The sequence below is a fragment of the Peromyscus maniculatus genome, chromosome 11, assembly GCF_049852395.1.
Source record: "Peromyscus maniculatus bairdii isolate BWxNUB_F1_BW_parent chromosome 11, HU_Pman_BW_mat_3.1, whole genome shotgun sequence".
NCBI classification, from domain to species: Eukaryota; Metazoa; Chordata; class Mammalia; order Rodentia; family Cricetidae; genus Peromyscus; species Peromyscus maniculatus.
Window position 1 is genome coordinate 82,822,307 of NC_134862.1, and position 21,857 is coordinate 82,844,163.

The window sequence follows — 21,857 nt, forward strand, 5'->3', positions numbered from 1 at the left end:
CTAGCCACCAAGATCTGTTTCTTTATTTGGCCACTTCTTAAGGCTGACTAGGAAAATCCAGCAATCAAAGGCCCCCTTTGCCTTACTGAATTGACATGCTCAATTAAAATTAAACATCTCATCCTAACATTGAGTTTCCCTCTTTACCCTAATAAACTGCCATTTGCCTATATACCACATATGACTCCCTCCTATCCAGAGGCACTCCTTTGTCCCTGCAGGACAAATACCATTTCCCTCCTTTCCTTATCTCCTTCCCCTGCTCCCTAATCTCCTATCTCCTTTACCACTGCATCCTTGCACATTCTAACACAAAACTCCCCTTCCCCCCTCTTAAAACTCTATCTTCAAGGTCATTTGCAGCTGTTTTTCTGCCTGAGTCAGGAAGCAGCCACTTTAACTTTTCTTCCCTGTTTAATAAGAAGAATCTCTTTATGAAAACAGGCATTTGGGAGTGGTTTGTGCCTAATCCAGGAACTGGTAGGGGGCTTCAACTGTGCAGGATTCTCTTTCAGGGTTGGTGGCTTACTGATATATTGTCTTGACTGTTTATGTTTTTGTTTTTGCACTAGGAACTAAGCGTCTCTAGGGGATATTTGTTCCACCTTTTCTGGGTGGATGTTCAGTTTTGGGTTATTGTTGTTTCAATCTGACAGATTAGGCCAGGAAAACAATGCTTAGTTTCCAGCCTGGGGGGTCACTCGGGGTGTTAATATTCAGACTCCAACTAGTCCCAGATCTTAAGTTCTAGTTGGAGTTCTTCATTCAGATTCCAAATAGTCCCCAGTTGGTACAGTGGATAGTGTTGATGGTAGGTTATTAGCACAGTGGTTCTCAACCTTCCAAATGCTGTATCCCTTTATTATAGTTCCTCCTGTTGTGGTGACCCACAACCTCAATCTTTTCATTGCTGCTTCATAATCATAGTTTTGATACCATTATAAATCATAATACAGATGATCTTTGGTGACCCCTGTAAAAGGGTCATTCAAGCCCCAAAGGTGTTGCAACCCACAGGTTCAGAACCTCTGGAGAAGGGAAGAACTGGCTCCAAATTCTGTTAAATGGGACTTAGAGTCCAGCTCTAGGAAGACCAGTTGAGGGAAATCCAGGGCTGCCTTAGCTTTGGCCATGGATGGCAGTGAGTCCTATATGGATGGAGGTGGGTTATGTGGAGCAGCTGATGTAAGAAGGCAGCAGCTGCTCTAAGAGTACTCTGGAGAGACCAGAATGGAGGAGACAAAGGAGGGCACAGCTAGGCCGGTAAGCAACCTGGGTTCCAGTCAAGTGTGGTGGCTGTGAGGTCCCTGGTAGAGAGAGAGATGTTCTTTGGGACCTTACAGAATAACAAAGGAATGGGGGTGGGCTAGGAGGAATGACTGAATGGGGCTGATTCTTTTTCCATGTTACCAGCTAGGCCATGACTACAAAACTAATAATAAAAAAAGAGCATAGAGAAGCACTATATTAGCACTAATCTTGAGGTTCTACAAGGGTTTTCAGAGGACAGTTTCTCCCAGTCCGTACAGTGATGTTAAGCTGCTTGCTGATAACTGCTAGAGAAGAATTTCTGTAGACTAGTCATAGCGTACATCACATACAAGTGGAACTTCCTATTTGTATTCATCATAGGATTCTCTCTGTTAGGTGCTGAAGAAGTGCGCTGGCTCTAGCCTAGAAGGAAATGATTCCCAACTCATGTAGAGTCCCCAAACTTTATGAAAGAAAGAAAAAAAAAGTCTGACACAAAGTATTTGAAAAGCATCACTGATGCTGCACCTGTGGTAATATTTTGTGTATACTCTAACAAATACAGCTTGCCTGAAGATCAGAGGGCAATGCCAGCCACTAGTTATCCATAGAGAGCAGGCAGTGGTGGCATACACTTTTAATCCTAGTACTTGTAATCTCACGCATTTGCTCCTAGTACTTGGGAGGCACACATGACTTTAATTCCAGCTCTAGAGAGGTTGAGACAGAAAGTGATATGGCTGGGCTGAGAAAAGGAATCTAATGCAGGAGGAGACAATAAGTTAGTCCCTTTCAGGCTGAGGATTCAGTAGAGGTAAGAAGTATCTCTATGGTTGGTTGCTCTGCTTTACTGATTTTTCAGCATTTACCCCAATATCTGGCTCCTAGTTTTTATTAAGACCAATTAGGATTCATGCTATATCTGGTATCCAACTTGTGGGGCATGAATTCACAAAAAAAAAAGCTGCTTGCCTGTGGCTTTGAAGCCACTGGCTTGGGCCAGAACTACATGTGGCCAGAATCACTACTGGGCCAGCTAGATTTTCCTTTTCTTCCCCAAGCCCTCTGAGGGTACCTATTATTTTTTTACTGTTGTAGTCGCTCTTCAGCAGACTCCACCAGACTTTGGCCTCCAAATGCCACAGGAGTTAGCCTCTTTCACAAATTCCCCCATGCAGATGGCTGGCTCTTTGGTTTCTTCCCTCTCCTCATGGATTTGGCTTTCTCCGGATGCAATCTAGGGCTGTTAACACACTAGGCACCTGGCTCACTTCACCATCATCTGAATCATCATTGTGCGCAGATTTGGTGAATCAATTGGGATTTCTTTTTCTTTCTTTCTTTTTGGTTAAAAAACAGACAGTGAGTCCCACCCCCCCATTAAAAAAAAGGGAAACATTATTACAATGGAGGTAGTTGGGTCTCTGTTTGATAATACGCTAAGTGGTTTGAAAGTGGAACAATTAATTGAGAGGATAATTAATTTAGATGGGATTTACATCATGTCAATTGGAAATATTCTTTGTTTGATCATTTTTGTTTTATCATTAAAAAAGTTGTCAATATGAGTGCCAAGATGAAAGTTTTAGAAAAACATATTAAAACAGATCATAGAGATACTCAGACTTGGATAGTGGAATTCAAAGGAGAACCAATATCAGCATTGCATTATAAGGTTATAGTCAAACAGCCCAAGGCTTTTAAACAGCCAACCATAATTTACCCAGTTATCCTACAGAAACTGCCAAATGATAGATATCCTTGAGGGTGTATATGAGCTAAATGAACTCATGTGCAAATGTTAGATTTAAAGAGATTCGAGGAAGTGATAGTCCCAGATGGCATGCCTTTACCTTTTGTGAAGCAAATGTTAAACTCATGGTCAATTTATAATAGAATTTTCCCTCAAGACTAGAGAAACATGGTTACCTCAGTCTTGGAGCCTGGTCATCAGTTACAGTGGAGGACCTGGTGGAAAGATGAGGCTAAGACCATTGAACAACAGATTAGGTCTAGAGCAAAACCAACTTCTTGGAGAGGAAGATTATGCTAATGTAGAAAGGCAATCTCTATATGACAATCACACCCTGGCTTTATGCCTGATAGCAGCCTTGGATGCTTGGGATAGAATTGAAGAAAATTGAGTCATTTACTAAAGTTATGCAGGGTCCAAAAGAAAAAAAACCTTCATTGATTTCTGACAAAAACTGACTTCAGCAGTAAATATAATGATACCAAATTCAGAAGATAGACAAATAATAATTGAATCTCTGGCTTTTAAATATGCTAATGCACAATGCAAAATGGTAATTAGGCTATTAAAGGCAAGATCAGCACCCTTGGAGGAATGGATCCGAGATACAATCAATATTGAATCTCATATCCATGCTGATGCTTTGATAGGAGAGGTGATTTCCAAAGATTTGAAGAAAAATCAAAATGTCAAATGCTTCAATTGGGGTAAACAAGGACACTTAAAAAGTAACTGTAAACAGGGCTTTCCTAGAAACAATGTTTTTGCTAAGAATAATCTCAACAGAATGTCCCTCCCTTCTGAATTATGTAGAAGATGTGGCAAAGGCAAGCATTGGACTAATGAATGTAGTTCAACAAGAGACAGACAAGGTAACCCTTTGCCATCAGGAAACATCTTGGGGGACTCTTACAGGTCCCCATGTCAAATTCAGCTCAGTCCTTCCCTGTCATTGTGGAGGAAACTCTTTCTTAGAACAATTAAAGAACCTAATGCCTATTGTAAAAAAACATACTTCTCTGGATGATAGAACAGCATTAAAAGATGAAACAAAAGTATCAGAAGAAACCAGAACAAGAAAGAGCCCTCAACTAGGAGAGATGCTATTTCATCAAACAGCATGATTACTCAATTTAAACTAACATGCATTTGATGAGACATAACTTACCAAAAAGGAACCTCCCCAAAGTTAGGGTTGGGGAAGGATTTTATTTTATCTTTTCAGGAAAATAAAAAAAAAAAAATCTTGAGGAATTTAAAGACCTTTGGACAAATAAGCATCCAAAGAAGACAAAACTATTCTTACCTCACTCCTGCCCAATCAGGAGTTCAACCCCCATCTGAATCTGGAATTCTCCTACACTCCATCTTTAGTCCTTAAAAGTCCTGCCATAACTAAGCTCAATGCTGTCCCTGATCTAACCACTATGTTGTAATGGACAGGAAGCCCAAGCTTAAGCTTGCAATAAAGGCTCTTTGCTTTTACATGTGAACTTGAACTCCTGGCGATCTCTGGGAGGCTCATGATATGGGCATAACAGGTGAAAGGATGAACAGCACTGGTGGTGGCACTGGTTACCAGTGGAAAAGTCACGAGCCATGGCCATGACTACCAGAGTTACAGAGAGCTTTATTGGAAGGAGGGAGGGGATAGGAGAGAGGAGAGCCAGGTTTGGAAAGAGAGAGATTGTGGGAGCAGAGCAGAGAGCAGAGAGGGAACAGAAAGAGAGGGTGGGGTCTGCATCTGGCTTTTTAAGGCACAGATTGTATGATCACACACAGCATACACAGTTGCCACCAGACCCTGATGACTTAATGCACAAGACCTTGAGCTGCGAATGTTCAGGAATGAGAGCAGAATCCTAACAACAGGATCTCTCAAAGATGATTCCACACAGACTAAGATAACACTATTAAGCTGACAAACACCATCTAAAGATCAGCTTTGGACTATAAACTGCTCAGGACAATTTTGAGGTGGCTAGCTGAGATGATCCAGCCTCATAGGCTACTCTAGCCAGAACTTGAGACAAGCCCTACACTTTCCCATTACACAGAGACTGGACAACAAATGATATAACTACCTCTCCCAGGACTTGACAATTAACTCAAATTTTTCTTTTCAGGATCCCCTAAAGATGCCTTTGCCTTTTTGGTCATTCAATAGGTTATGGATATTTTTCATTGTTTAGGGTGGTTGGTTACATGTTGTATTGCTAATAGTCAGGAAATAAGCTGAACAAAGGAGATTAGATTCAGGGTTCTTGTTTGAAAAAAAAGAAGGGGATACAGATATGATATGACAAATGAGTAGATTATTGAGTCTACTCTGAAAAGAAAAAGGGGAGGATATAGATATGATAAGATAAAAAGGTAGATTGTTGAATCTACTTTTAAAAGCTTACATTGATATCATCTTTCTATATTGATACAAAGTTGAGATTAATTTTGTTAGAACACACTGAACATACATTTCTATTCTTGTTCTGTGTATTGTACCTATACAGTTAATTTAACAATGTAATGCAAATATCTAGTCCTTGAAAGTTATTACAAGGTAATTAGGACATAAGGAAATACAAGTTAGTAGTTAGTCTTTACAATCAAACTTGTAGTCATGATAGATATGTTTTCAAGGTCAAACAGATATATTTTAGATAGACAGGTCATCTTCAAACCCTTTAGAGATCTAGAGAATATGGAGTTTGCTTTCTTTGTATAATGTGAATCTTAAAATGTTTTATTAATAAAAACAAACCCAGAGCCAGATATTGAGGTGAACTCTGAAAGATCAGAGAGACAGAACATTCCACATCCAACCTCACCTTGCCAATTTCTCAGCTGACCTTGTTTTCATGAATCCTTGGACCTGAAGCCTCTGAATCCTCACCTGAATGGATCTCAGCTGAACTGCTGCTAAAAGCTAAAAGCTTTACAAAAGGCTCTAGTTCCTGGTCCTCATGCCTTAAATACTTTTCTGTTTCCTGCCATTACTTCCTGGGATTAAAGGCGTGTATAACCACGCCTGGCTGTTTCCAGTGTGGCTTTGAACTCATAGAGATTCAGATGGATCTCTGCCTATGGAATGCTGGGATTAAAGGCATATGTGTGCCACCATTTTCTGGCCTCTATGTCTAATCCAGTGGCCGTTCTGTTCTCTCACAGATAAGTTTATTAGGGTACACAATATATTGGGGAACACAATATCACCATATCTTTGGGGCAAAAGTTAGCCACTAGGCAAGAAAGTGCCCTTGCCTCAACTCCTGACAGTATGCTGTCCAAATGGGACAAGCAGAACACAAAAGAAAGGCCTGTTGAAATTTGTCAAGACAAGGTAGGACAGTCCTTCAGAAAATCCTGCCTCATAGATAAGTCTGTCAGACATGCTAGGCCTATAGGCTGAAGACTGAAGGTGAAGCCCCAATGTTTCAGAGGTAGGCAGTTGTTTCTGTCATTTCTCACATTTTTTGGAAATCCCTTGCTTGTACTTCCTGCTTACTCATATATATTATTTCCTCTTGGGTCTCAGGAATTGAAGATGAGATAGTTATGTTTATAGTTTTCCTTGTTAACAAATTCAAAAAGGAAACTCACTAAAGAGGTGTAAAATGTATTAGACTGAGAGGCATCAAAAGATAGTTTTTGGTAGGTAATTCAAGTTAGGATAGAAAGTGAATTAGGTACATTTTGGACTCACCAAAACTGGATAAATAATGGAGTATTTTCTATGAATTTGTGAAGTGTTAATGGACTAGATATTATAGATGCAATTATTGCCTGTATATATTATATATAGTTGTTGTAATTATTGTATATAGATTTTATTTTAGACAAATGGGAAAATGTACTGATTTTTTTTGTATGCTCCAACAAATAAAGCTTACCTGAAGATCAGAGGGCAAAGCCAGCCACTAGTTAGCCATGGAGGGCAGGCAGTGGTGGCATACACCTTTTATCCCAGCTCTAGGGAGGTTGAGACAGGAAGTGGTATGGCTGGGCTGAGAAAAGGAATAAGTCAGGATAAGATAGTAAGTCAGTCCCTTTCAGGCTGAGGATTCAGTAGAGGTAAGAAGTCTCTCTTGTGGCTGGCTGCATGGCTTTACTGATCTTTCAACATTTACCCCCCTGATCTCTGGCTCTGGGTTTTTTATTAAGACTGATTAGGATCCATGGTAAATGCACCCCGGAGCTGAAGCCATGAGATAAAATTGCATAGTTTTTTATTTCAATCTATCTGTACAGACTTCTAAATAGTCAGAGCTGTTCTAAGAGTCATCTGGTTGGTTGTGTCATTTGCAGTCTTTGGGCTGAAGGAAGTCATGATTAAAAAGGAGAGCCCAATACCTGCTAATTAAGGAACCAAAGTTCATAGTTACCAAGCTCGTTCCTAGTTCTGAAGTCTCTGGAATTAATAGCAACTTCTTGCAAAAAGAAGATTCTTTGACTAACTCTCTGAGTAGCACTAACCTGTGGGTATAAACATGAATATTTTAAAGGAAAACTGACAATGAGATGTGATGTTTTTTAGGCCTACTGCCCTCCAGGTGGGAGGTTTTGACAAGGCATATTATGCTTGCTATGAATTTTCTCTTGTGTAGCAGGCCTCAAATGCAACCAGAAAGCAGTTGGTTACCACTGTGACAATGGTGCCATCATTGTGCCAGGTGCCCTACTTTTTCTTTTGTCCAGAACTCATAATGGAAACTAATAAGAATGCTCCTGGTCTTTCTCTATACTTTAAGTGGCATTAAGTTCAGGTAGGAGAGAAGTTGAGTCCTTATGTAAACATCAGGGAGACTATAGCTTCCTCCAGATCAAAATCATTCACCTTACAGAAAAGCTTGGTAAGACACAGGGTGTTAACAAAAGGATACACATGGCAAGCCACAAGAATATGATATAAGGAGTCCAGCTGTGTATTAAAGCTATACCTTGACCAGGCCAAGGGTCTGTCAAGTGGGAAGCCATTTAGCATGAACTATTTGGTGTTACACAGCTTAATATTCAGCTGTGCCTTGTTATAAATTGCTTGTATTCACAATTCCTCTAGAATGTGTGTGTGAGCTTCTTTGCTCAGGCCAGTACTTGGATAAGGTAACATAGGCAAAGACAAGCTGGCTGGAGATGCATAGCTTTGTGTGTTGTGCAATAATAAAACTCAGAACATCCTTTGCCTTGAGGCCTAGTGGCTCTCCAGAGCAACTGACTGAAACAAAAGAGATTTTTACATATCAAGGTGGAAGGTAGGGTGGAGCAACATTCCAGAGGAGGGAGAGAACCACATGGCAAGGGGAAGAAGACACAGGCATTTTCTGTAGAGGCAGACAGAATGGCATGACCAGGGAGAAGGAAGAACACAGAGGTTTTGTAGATAGTAAGGCAGAAGCCTTGTAGAGTTCATCGGAGCCAGGAGTAGAGAGTAAGTAGAGATGGAGGATGAAGAAACAGAGGATGTAGATGAGGCTGGAAGCATAAGAGCTTAGTTGTTAGCAGGACTATGAGAGGGCAGTAAATGAGGGAACAAAAAGAAACTGAGTGTCAGGACAGAACTGAAGCTATGTAGACAGGATTTCATCCCAGAGAAATAAAGTAGATGAATGAAGAGCTTGGTGTATCTAGATTTATTCCTGTCCTGAATGCCTGACAGAGATGTACCTGAAGAGATAGAATTTTTTCTTAGAGGAGTAAAGTTAACAGACATAAGAGCATAGTGTATATAGATTTCTTCCCTCAGATATCCAACACTGGACGCGGTGTCATCCTCGGACTCTGGGCAATCTGTAGATACAGAATAGCAGGATTGTCTCAGAATGGGTGAAATCTCACATCAGGCAAGAAAGATCATTAAGATCAAGTAAACAACTTAGAGGCTTCAGGAAGTCCCTGAAACCAGATATAATAGGGTCCCCCATCCCCAAGAATATATACATTGTAAGGAGTTGTCCTAGGCATTCTCATATAAGCTGATATGCCTGAAAATTGTTGAGACCACCCATGCTGTCCTGAAGAGGCTCAGACCAACTTGACTACCTAAAAAGGACACTCTCCAATGCTTTGTACTGTCTGCACATTGTCAAGGGTGCCCCAGGATTCTTGCTATTATGAGCTGTTACTCATTTTGAATTAAATGGTGACATAGCTGTCTTTGAGTCATTTCTGCTCCTGTAAGTAACACCTCATCAATATTCCTATAATAAACACAACAATAAATAAATAAATCCCATTGGCTCACCAAATTGGACTTCAGTTGTACCTGAACTTTGGCCTGGGGTGAGTAGATATTTGTTTCCACCTCCCCAGGAATATTGAAGTAGAGGATAGATCCAGCCTACTGTATGTAGCTAGATTTGGCACTGTTACTCCCTTTTTTCTTAAATAGCATTTGTGGATTATATAAATTGAAACTTTTGGTCTATATAAGACAAAATTCTCTGTCTCTGACACATACTTTTTTTCTGTCTTAGTGTGTTTTGTGTTGTGTCAGGACACTACAGGTACAGCGTTAATTACAGAAAATAAATGTAATACATATCTGCCAGTTTGGGAATCCAAGAACTAATCTTTGGCATTTGATGAGATTTCTTCCTGTATCTTTGTTACAGGATGTTGTGGTGGTTAGAGTCAAAGCCAGGTGTTTCCAAAACCTTTCCCTTCATTGAAAGATTTAGGGTAAAGGCGCACACAGATTTTAAAGAAGCAGTGAAACTTTATTCAAAGCAAAGCGACAATAGAGCTCAGGAAGGAATATGTGTGAAGAGCATCCGTGGGCCATGTGAGGAAAGGTGCTCAAGGGCCCCGGTTTTTGTTTGGAGCCACTTTCATGGAGTTCAAGAGAAGGAGGAGTTGGGGTGCTGAAGGGGACTGACACTGGTTCATCTGTATTTCAACTAATGGGCTTAGATTAGGTACTCAATTACTTCCTGAGCATGTACCTTTCCACACAGTATTTTATTTTGATTATATTCACACAATTATACATAGGAAGAAGTTGGTGAATTAGGATATTCATCATAAAAGTTCCCTTTGAGGACCCAGGTTTGTCTTGTTGTACACATCCCCAAACTAGTCCAGGCTGGATCCGATCATCTTTCTTGGTATCAAACATGTTCTGGGACATATTTGAATATAAATGTTCTATGAAGGTATTTCTAAGGGCAGTAATCATTTTCATTGTTTGCAGCATAGGTATTTGCAACCTGATGTATGCGGATGTCCATGATGCCAACAGTTTTCAGGTATGTTGTTAGAAGAACATTGTGTGTACACAGGGCATGGGGACAGTGGTCTCTGGCTGGGAAGTGCATTTGTGGTTATCAGACAGAAGGGAAGCCTCAGATTGCTAAACTGTGCCCCGTGCTAGCCTGTCTCATCCCTATGTGCTGGAAGAGCAACGTTAAACAAAACAAACAAGAAAAGAAAAACAAGCAAACAGAATTCCCTTCTACAAATGCTTTTCTAGTGACATTGATCTATTGATGGGAAGTGACTATGAACTGAACACACCCCATTAGGCCCCTCATTTCCAGGATCATTAAATGGGAAATAAGATGTGGATTTCCAAGATGAGAGATGCACTCATCCTTAGCTCTTCCCTCTTCCTGCCTTTATTTCTTCTTTTCTCACCTTTTCTGTGCTCCTTAATCCATGTTAGATTGTTGCCCCATGTGCCTATTAATACTGATTGTAAACCTGACAGACCTAGTATCACTTATGAGAATCCTTTGAACACATGCATGAGGGGCTTTCTAGACTTGGTTAAGTAATTTGGAAACACTCACCTTAAGTGTGAGTGGTATTGTTGAATAGGTTCAGGTCCTGAAGTGAATAAAAAGAGAGAGACAGAGAGATAGAGAGACAAGGACCAAAACAGCTCTAGAACTCACTTCTTTTTGAGTCCTGCTATAAACACAATGGGACCAGCCATCTCACCCTTCTCTACCATTAAATCAGAAGCAAAACCAAACCCATTCTTTTTCCAGTTGCTTAGGTCAGATATGATTTCACAGAAGTGAGAGAAGTAGAAAAAACCCCAGCAAGACCTTTCTGGGAATCCTGACAAATTTCTTAATTCATTTATCATAGGGCTTCCTCATTTTGAAGGATTCCAGTGACATTATTTCATTCTAGAATTGGAGTTGAGATTCCTTACTACTGCAGATAGTATTCCTCACTCTTACCCAAAATTTGTGGATTCTTTGCTTAAATAATGAAACCGTATAATACAGTCACAATTACTCAGTGAAAAGCATCTGAAGACTTGTCAGGTCCTCAACACACTAGTTTGGGAAACTGCACTCAAGGCTGAATTCAACCATCTCCTGTGTATTACTAATGTTTGGTTTTTCTGGGCAGGACACAGTCTATTTGTTCTTGAACAAGCTTTGTCCTTAAACATCACACTTGAAGCCTGTATTCCACAGTTTTATCTGCAGATCACTAATATTTTATTTTAGAGCAACTTCAAATGGTTTAAAGATATTCCCAAGGAATCACTGCTTTATCAAAAACTGGATTTTTTTAAATGTTATATATATTTATAAAACTGATAGATTAAGAATTATAAAAGTTTAGATACAAAATATGGAATTTAGATAATACAAAAATGTATAAAGAATATGAGAAAGCACCATTTCCTAGATATAATAGCAGGCAGGGCAGTGGTGGCACATGCCTTTCATCCCAGCACATGGAAGTCAGGGGCAGGCAGATCCTTGAGTTCCAGGACAGCTTGGTTTACAAAGTGATTTCCAGGACAGCAAGGACTAAACAGAGAAATCCCCTCTTGAAAAAACAAACAAACAAACAAACAAACAAACAGATGGCTTTCATAGGTATGGTATTTCAACAGGTCATATATACATTCACTCTCTGGACTTGTTTCTTTTCTCCGTAAACAGTATCCTTGGCATCGAGATTGTCAGAAGTATAGTTCTACAGAGGTTTTCATAACTGAATCAGGGTTGAGTGCCTCTCCTTCTGGCGTTGATAACCTTAAAGAAGAAAAGATGAAGTCAGAGCAGTTGAAATGCAGATGGTTCACACTTCTCTCTACATTCCTACGGACTGTTTACATTGTAATAGTGGCTGTTTAAGTGTAATACGAATCCCACACAGTGTGTAAGCATGACAAGGATTGTGGATTTTAGCATATTGTGGTCTGATTTGCTCAGGGCATCCTTGGGAACTTATCGTTTCTGTTCATCATCCTCTGCAACAGACAGTATTTGAAAGTTACAGATGAAGACCCCAAGGTTCTTTGCGTGTAGTCTTTGGTCAATTTCAAGTCAATGTTTTGTGATATTTTGTTTGTGTTCTGACAAATAAAGCTTGCCTGGAGATCAGAAGGTGGAACTAGTCACCAGTTAACCACAGAGGCCAGGCTATGGTGGCACACACCTTTATTCCTAGCATTTGGGAGGAAGAAGCAGGAAGATCAGGAGTTCAAGGACACCCTGGACTGCAGGAGATTAAAACATATGATCCGTAGGAAGAATTGTATTTCCCAAAGCACACACCTGCATGTAACTGTGCCTTACAGACTTCAGCTGCCATGTATCTTCTCTTGAGGTCAATTCAAAGCAGACAAGTCGAAGTTTATTGCCTGGCTCACAGTTGATACTGGTCAGTCGTCCATAGACCACCACTTCCATTTTCCCAGTATCATCTTCAATCCCATAGTAAATGAAGTCACCCCTTTCATTTTTCTGAAAAACAAGTTAACATTCATGTTTTAAGAAATATGTGAAAACTTACCACATCTATGAGAAATAAAGAGTGTTAGCTTAAACCTGTCCCTGACAATGGCAAGTATGGCTTTTAGGTTTAGAATCACAGGTAAAAGGCCAGTGAGATGGCTCAGTGGGTGAGGGTGCTTGTTGGCAAGCCTGACTACCATTCAGTTCCCAGGACTTACAGTGGAAAGAGAGAACTCATTTGTGGAGCTTCTCTTCTGACTTCCACACTGCTTTCATGGCCTTTATGTTTCTCTCAACCCTCACAGACAAAATAAAGGAATAACTGACAAAATAGAATTACTTGAATGGAAGAGTTTAACATGTTATGGTGAACAAATCTTTTTCTTGGCAATCCCTCTGGAGGTTTTGTGTGCCTAGCCCTTAATGACTGAGCTATAATTGCAGCCCTTGGAAGCCTCTCTTAAGTTTTACCTACTTGAGGTCTTTATCTGCCGGGTGTCTTTAGAAAAAATGAGTATCTTCCTAAGTACTAGGGGGAACATATCAGAATAGCTGAGATTTCTTAAGGTTCCAAAGTAAGGGATCAAAAATGAAAAAAAAAAAAAACATAAATACACAGCAAACCTCATTTAGCTACCATTTCAGGGCTCTTAGTTACATCCAGGAGGCCTGAGAAGAAAAGGCTACTTTGGCTCATTGTGAGTCTGAGAAACACTATTATAAGTCTTTTTTATTTAATTTATTTTACTTTTTATTGACAATAAAATTATTTTCACACATCATATTCTAATCACAGTTTCCTCTCCCCCATTTCCTCCAGCATAATTCTTTCCTCCCCACTTTTCCAACTCCAACCCTTCTTTCTCTCTCTTTTTTGTCTTTTTTTTTTTTTTAGAGGCTGAGGACTGAACCCAGAGCCTTGTGCTTGCTAGGCAAGTGCTCTACCACTGAGTTAAATCCCCAACCCCGCTTTCTCTCTCTTTTAAGCAAATAGTCAAATAAAGAAGACAAACCAACAAGAAGAAAACAAAATGAACAAACTAACAGACATAAAAAAGAAATAGCATGAGAAACAAACACACAGTCACACAAGACAGACAATCACACACACACACACACACACACACACACACACACACACCCCTCCTGTATAAATGGATCACATTTGCTCAGTGTACACATCAATGCACTCTACTACTTCCTAATCCCTTAGAAGTTAAATCTACAGCAATATTTCTGGTGTTTTAGTTTGTGTCCCACTTACTTATTAATTGTGTGACCAATTGTACCAGCACAGTCAATAACAGCATAGATAAAAGGAAAAAGTCATGCCTGATTCATGCACTATGAACTACAAAATCATACATCGAACAAGCAAACATACTAATGAACACTGTACATTGTACATAGTACATTGGCACTTAAAAATATTCAAAAGTCATAGAATTCCTTAAATTTCTTCACTTTCATTGTGCCTATTATAAATTGTGAATTTAAACCAGATTGTTTAACTCTTCTTTCTCTCATTATTTAAAATATTATTCACTCAGTAAAAAGGTCTTGATAAAATGTAAAGAATGTGATAATGAGAACACATTAAAGAAATAATCCTGGCTTGTTGGACATGGTTTCATTCTAGGGCAGAATTGTCTATTTGGTTTTTTATTCTCATCATTGCAAACTGTATCTAGTCTATGAGTTTGACACTTCATTCACAACTGAGTTCGGTAAGGAAACTATCAAAGAAATATAATCTCAAAGGAAAGTGTTCTATAAACTGAACAGTGTCTGGGAATAGGATGACTATAAATGGATTGTCATAGCCAGGAAAATGCCAAAGATTATTGATGAATCTCCTTGTAAAGAATTTCCGCCCGGCAGCAGCAACAAACAGAGGCAGGTAGGCCCGCAGCTGCAGCCGGCAGAGACATACAGGCCTGACAGTGGGCTGCAGAGGCAGACTGACCCGGCAGAGGCAGGCAGGCACAGCAGGTGACAGCCGAAACACAGTCGCAATAAAGACCAGAAACAGAGCTATTATTCTCTGAAGAGCTAGTGAAAACAAATTCTTAATCAAAAACTTGGAACAGGGACGCCTTTAACCCCAACAGCCGGGGAAGAAGCTATCTCCATGGGACAGAACCAGAACGAATCTGAACACTCCCTCTGAGGAAAACCCAGGGCTCAGCTGCTGATCCTGCAAAATCCAACAACTTGGAGGTGTTGGTGAGACTACCCCGCTCAGCTGAAATCCATCGAGGAGAGGATTCAGATCCCTACAATTTGAAGTCTGAAGAAACAAGATCAGCTGAGGAGTTGACGAATAAACAAAATGTGACCTGGGAACACAGAAGAAGGCGCTACCCAGCCACCAAACCAGATCACCAGAATCATAAGTATATACTTCACTGACTGAGATCAGCTGCCCCTGAAGAAACAGCCCAATAGCACCAATTTAACCAAGAACTCCTAATGAACCAAGACTAAAAATTAGAACAAGGGAAGCACTCTCAGACACAGACACCATCTGCACCAAGCAGAGAAAGAGATGAGTAGACGCCAGTGCAAAAATACAGGCAACAACATAAAGACCTATATGGCAACATCAGAACCTAGTGATTCTACACCTGCAAGGCCTGAACATACCAAGACAGAAGAAACAGAAGAAATCAACCCTAAAAATGACTTTAAGAAGATGGTAGAGGACCTTAAAGAAGAAATAAAACATTCCCTTAAGGAGGAAATAAAAAATTCCCTTAAAGAGGAAATGAAAAACTCCATTAAAGAGGAAATAAAAAACTCCCTTAAAGAAATGGAAGAAAAAAACGAACAAAAAAATGGGAAGAAATCAAAGAAAGCCAAGAAAAAGCAATTAAATAGATGAAAGAAACATTCCAAGATCTGAAAAATGAATTTGAGACAATAAAGAAAACACATGCTAAAGGAATGCTGGAAATAGAAATCCTGACTAAACGAACAGGAACTACAGAAATAAGCATAACCAACCGATTGCAAGAGATGGAACAGAGAATCTCTGACACTGAAGACACGATAGAGAAAATAGATTCGTCAGTCAAAGAAAACACTAGAGACAAAAAAGTCGTAACACAAAATGTCTAGGAAATTTGGGACACCATGAAAAGACCAAACCTAAGAATAATAGGGATAGAAGAAGGAGAAGAATACCAACTCAAAGGTACAGAAAATATACTCAACAAAATCATAGAAGAAAACTTTCCTAACCTAAAGAAAGAAATACCTATGAAGATACAAGAAGCTTATAGAACACCGAATAGGCTGGATCCAAAAAAAAAAAAAAAAAAAAAAACCCTCGCCACATAGTAATCAAAACACTAAACACACAGAACAATGAAAAAATATTAAGAGCTGCAAAGGAAAAAGACCAAGTAACATATAAAGGCAAACCCATCAGAATAACACCAGATTTCTCAATAGAGACTATGAAAGCTAGAAGATCATGGACAAATCTTATGCAGACACTAAGAGACCACGGATGCCAACCCAGACTATTATACCTAGCAAAACTCTCAATCACCATAGGCAGAGTAAACAAAATATTCCAGGATAAAACCAGATTTAATCAATACCTGTCCACAAACCCAGCCCTACAGAAAGCACTAGAAGGGAAAATCCAACCCAAAGAAGCTAAACACATCCATGAAAAATCAAGCAATAGGACCGGGCGGTGGTGGCGCACGCCTTTAATCCCAGCACTCGGGAGGCAGAGGCAGGTGGATCTCTATGAGTTCGAGGCCAGCCTGGACTACCAGGTGAGTCCCAGGAAAGGCGCAAAGCTACACAGAGAAACCCTGTCTCAAAAAACCAAAAAAAAAAAAAAAAAAAAAAAAAAAAAAAAAAAAAAAAAAAAAAAAAAATCAAGCAATAGATAATCCCACAAACATACACCAAAGAAGGACAACACAACACAACCACAAAAAAATAACAGGAATCACTGGTCATTAATATCCATCAATATCAATGGTCTCAACTCACCTATAAAAAGACACAGGCTAACAGAATGGATAAGAAAACAGGACCCATCCATCTGCTGCATACAAGAAACACACCTTAACTTCAAAGACAGACACTACCTCTGAGTAAAGGGCTGGGAAAAGGCTTTCCAAGTAAATGAACCTAAGAAACAAGCTGGTATAGCTATCCTAATATCTAATAAAATAGACTTCAAACTAAAATCAATCAAAAGAGATCAGGATGGACATTACATATTTATCACGGGAAAAATCCACCAAGATGAAGTCTTGATTCTAAACATTTATGCTCCAAATACAAAAGCACCCACATTCATAAAAGAAACACTACTAAAGTTTAAAATGCACATCAAACCCCACACATTAGTAGTGGGAGATTTTAACACACCACTCTCACCAAAAGATAGATCTACCAGACTGAAACTTAACAAAGAAATAAAGGACCTAACAGATGTTATGACTCAAATGGACTTAATAGATATCTACAGAACATTCCATCCTAACACAAAAGAATATACCTTCTTCTCAGCACCCCATGGAACCTTCTCAAAAACTGACCACATGCTTGGCCACAAAACAAATCTCAACAGATACAAAAAAATTGGAATAACCTCCTGTATCTTATCAGACCACCATGCCTTAAAGTTAGACCTCAACAACAACAAAAATTATAGAAAACCCACAAACTCATGGAAACTGAATAATGCCCACCTGAAACATCAATGGGTCGAGGATGAAATAAAGAAAGAAATTAAAGAGGTCCTAGAATTCAATGAAAATGAAAGTACAACATATCCAAACTTATGGGACACTATGAAAGCAGTGCTAAGAGGAAAATTCATAGCTCTAAATGCACACATAAAGAAGATGGAGCAATCCCATACCAATGAATTAACAGCACAACTGAAAGCTCTAGAACAAAAAGAAACAAACTCACCCAGGAGAAATAGACACCAGGAAATAATCAAATTGAGGGCTGAAATAAATGAAATAGAAAACAAGAGAACAATACAAAAGTCAATGAAACAAATAGTTGGTTCTTGGAAAAAATCAACAAGATAGACAAACCCCTAGCCAAATTAACCAAAAGGCAAAGAGAGAGCACCCAAATTCACAAAATCAGAAATGAAAAAGGAGACATAACAACAGACAATGAGGAAATCCAGAGAATCATCAGATCATACTTCAAAAACCTGTACTCCACAAAAATGGAAAACCAGGAAGAAATGGACAATTTTCTGGATAAATACCATATACCAAAATTAAATCAAGACCAGATAAACCATTTAAATAGACCAATAACCCCTAAAGAAATAGAAACAGTCATCAAAAGTCTCCCAACCAAAAAAAGCCCAGGACCAGATGGTTTCAGTGCAGAATTCTACCAGACTTTCAAAGAAGAACTAATACCAATATTCTTCAAAGTGTTCCACACCATAGAAACAGAAGGAACACTACCAAACTCTTTTTATGAGGCTACAATTACCCTGATACCCAAACTACACAAAGATGCAACAAAGAAAGAGAACTACAGACCAATCTCCCTCATGAACACTGATGCAAAAATACTCAACAAAATATTGGCCAACCGAATCCAAGAATACATCAAAACAATTATTTATCACAACCAAGTAGGATTCATCCCAGGGATGCAAGGATGGTTCAACATACGAAAATCAGTCAATGTAATACACCATATAAACAAACTGAAAGAAAAAAACGACATGATCATCTCCTTAGATTCTGAAAAAGCCTTTGACAAAATCCAACACCCCTTCATGATAAAGGTCTTAGAAAGATCAGGAATACAAGGAACATTTCTAAACATAATAAAAGCAATTTATAGCAAGCCAACAGCAAACATCAAATTAAATGGGAGAAGCTCAAAGCGATACCACTAAATTCAGGAACAAGACAAGGCTGTCCACTCTCCCCATATTTATTCAATATAGTACTAGAAGTTCTAGCTAGAGCAATAAGACAACAAAAGGAGATCAAAGGGATACAAATTGGCAAGGAAGAAGTCAAACTTTTACTATTTGCAGATGATATGATATTATACATAAGTGACCCCAAAAACTCTACCAGGGAACTCCTACAGCTGATAAACTCCTTCAGTAAAGTGGCAGGATGCAAGATCAACTCAAAAAAATCAGTAGCCCTCCTATACACAAATGATAAAAGGGCTGAGAAAGAAGTCAGAGAAACATCACCCTTTACAATAGCCACAAATAATATAAAATACCTTGGGATAACACTAACTAAACAAGTGAAGGACCTTTTTGATAAGAACTTTAAGTCTCTAAAGAAAGAAATTGAAGAAGATATCAGAAAATGGAAGGATCTCCCATGCTCATGGATAGGTAGGATTAACATAGTAAAAATGGCAATCTTACCAAAAGCAATCTACAGATTCAATGCAATCCCCATCAAAATCCCAACACAATTCTTCACAGACTTGGAAAGAAAAATACTCAACTTCATATGGAAAAACAAAAGACCCAGGATAGCTAAAAGAATCCTATACGATAAAGCAACCCTTGGAGGCATCACCATCCCTGACGTCAAACTCTACTATCGAGCTATAGTAATAAAAACAGCTTAGTACTGGTATAAAAACCGACATACCGACCAATGAAATTGAATTGAAGACCCTGACATTAATCCATGCACATATGAACACCTGGTTTTTGACAAAGGAGCCAAAACTATACAATGGAAAAAAGAAAGTATCTTTAACAAATGGTGCTGGCATAACTGGATCTCAATATGTAAAAGATTACAAATAGATCCATATCTGTCACCATGCACAAAACTCAAGTCCAAGTGGATCAAAGACTTGAACATTAATCCAGTTACACTAAACTTAATAGAAAAGAAGATAGGAAGCACTCTTGAATGCATTGGCACCGGAGACCATTTCCTAAATAAAACACCAACAGCACAGACCCTGAGCACAACAGTTAATAAATGGGACCTCTCGAAACTGAGAAGCTTTTGCAGGGCAAAAGACACAGTCAATAAGACAAAAAGATAGCCAACAGAATGGGAAAAGATCTCACCAACCCCTCAGCTGACAGAGGATTGATCTCCACAGTATATAAAGAACTCAAGAAACTAGACATCAAAATTCTGAACAGTCCAATTAAAAATGGGCTAAAGAGCTAAACAGAGAATTCACAAAACAAGAATCACAAATGGCTGAAGACATTTAAAGAAATGCTCAAAATCCTTAATCATCAGAGAAATGCAAATCAAAACGACTCTGAGATACCACCTTACACCTGTCAGAATGGCTACAATCAAAAACACCAATGACAGTCAATGTTGGAGAGGATGTGGAGCAAAGGGAACACTCCTCCACTGTTGGTGGGAATGTAAACTTGTACAACCACTGTGGAAATCAGTATGGCGGTTTCTCAGAAAATTAGAAATCAAATGACCTCAAGACCCAGCCATCCCACTCTTGGGCATATACCCAAGGAATGCTGATTCATACCATAAAGATACATGCTCAGCTATGTTCATAGTAGCACTATTTGTAATAGCCAGAGCCTGGATCAACCTAGATGCCCGTCAATGGAAGAATGGATAAAAAAATGTGGTACATATACACAATGGAGTACTACTCAGCAAAGAAAAACAATGAAAGCATGAAATTTGCAGGCAAATGGATGGAACTAGAAAAAATCATCCTGAGTGAGGTAACCCAAACCCAGAAAGACAGTCATGGCATGTACTCACTCATAGGTGGATTCTAGATATAAAATAAAGAACAATCAGACCACAACCCATAGAACCATGGAGACTATCATGGAGGTCCCTAGGCCAACTGTGGCTTATAATAAATTTCGGTTTTACTCAATTATTGAAAAAAAATAGCCAAATGAATGGAAACACATAAACAATGAACCAAAGGCTGAGAGGCCCCCAGCTGGATCAGACCCTCTGAATAGGTGAGACAGTTGATTGGCTTGATCAGTTTGGGAGGCAACTAGGCAGTGGGACCAAGTCCTGTGCTCATTGCATGAGTTGGCTGTTTGAAACCTGGAGCTTATGCAGGGACACTTGGCTCAGTCTGGAAGGAAGGGACTGGACCTGCCTGGACTGAGTCTACCAGGTTGATTGCAGTCCTCAGGGGAGGCTTTGCCCTGGAGGAGGTGGGAATGGGGGGTGAGCTGGGGGTAAGGGGCGTAGGTGGGAGGGGGGAGAAAAGGGGAATCCATGGCTGATATGTAGAACTGAATATTGTTAAAAAAAAAAAAAAAAAAAGAATTCTCATGGTGGTACCTTGAGAGAGGAATGGTTAGAGACTATCCCAATATCCAAAGTATGGAAACCTTACTCATCTCTTTCTGATATGAAAGGTAATTATTTCCTGTGTTTAGTAAGTTGAGCAACTTTCAGTGCCAAGAAAAACTTAAAATCTCAGAATGCATATGCATTCCACAAATAATGTAGTGGCTTACCTTAGTTACCACAAACTCTCCATTCACGTATGTCCCTTTTATTTGAGAGAAAAGATCCTTAATTTTAGGAGTTCCATTGGCTCTTCTCCTCAGTGTATTTGAGATAACCATCGTTTGGTTAACATTCGCATCAGACACACAGGAGGCTCCATATATCTCCAGGAATCCATTGGCGCCAAAATAATCTGATATGGCAATGATCTTTTGTGGGATGAACTTGTTCTTTAGGGCTGTCTCAAAAACCTTCACTCTGAAGAATTCAGTCTCAGTAGCCACTGTGGCATGGAACATTCTTTTGCCATCAATCAAATCATAAGTAAATGGTTCTGTTACTTTCAACACCATCACTTGTATGGGATCTCGATGGTGACCTTCTACCTTAGAAGGCTCCTTTGGTAAGTTTCCCTTCTTTGGTGTCTACATAAAACATACAGAGGATAAACATGCATAATTCAGACCAATCCTAAGGCACAGCTCCACTGAATAGAATGGAGAACATCTATCTATACAATGATTCCCATACCTTACCCTAGATAAAGGAAGAAATGGAGATTTACCTAAATCACTACTTAAGTGATTCCAATTAATACTGATCATACCTGCTAAATAAGGAAATTATACTTGTAGTTAAGGGGAATGAACCCAAAGCCTCCATGTTCTAGTCAAGTCTTCTATG

At 39.3% G+C, this 21,857-nt stretch overlaps 1 protein-coding gene across 3 annotated transcripts in view; it reads right to left on the reverse strand.

Annotated features, from left to right (window-relative positions):
- Window positions 1–9,936: 9,936 nt before the first annotated feature.
- The window catches only part of LOC102922505 (interferon-activable protein 204-like), an 81,229-nt gene continuing 69,308 nt past the window's right edge, over window positions 9,937–21,857 (reverse strand). For 2 of the 3 annotated variants that reach the window (XM_042258645.2, XM_016008901.3), the window contains 3 exons: window positions 21,182–21,598; window positions 12,523–12,711; window positions 9,937–11,997 (listed from right to left, as the gene is read on the reverse strand). In XM_042258645.2, the coding sequence (XP_042114579.1) occupies window positions 11,962–11,997; window positions 12,523–12,711; window positions 21,182–21,598 (642 nt within the window). In that variant the 3' untranslated portion in view covers window positions 9,937–11,961. The remainder of the gene's footprint in view (window positions 11,998–12,522; window positions 12,712–21,181; window positions 21,599–21,857) is intronic. The other variant, XM_076548005.1, reaches the window with a different exon arrangement.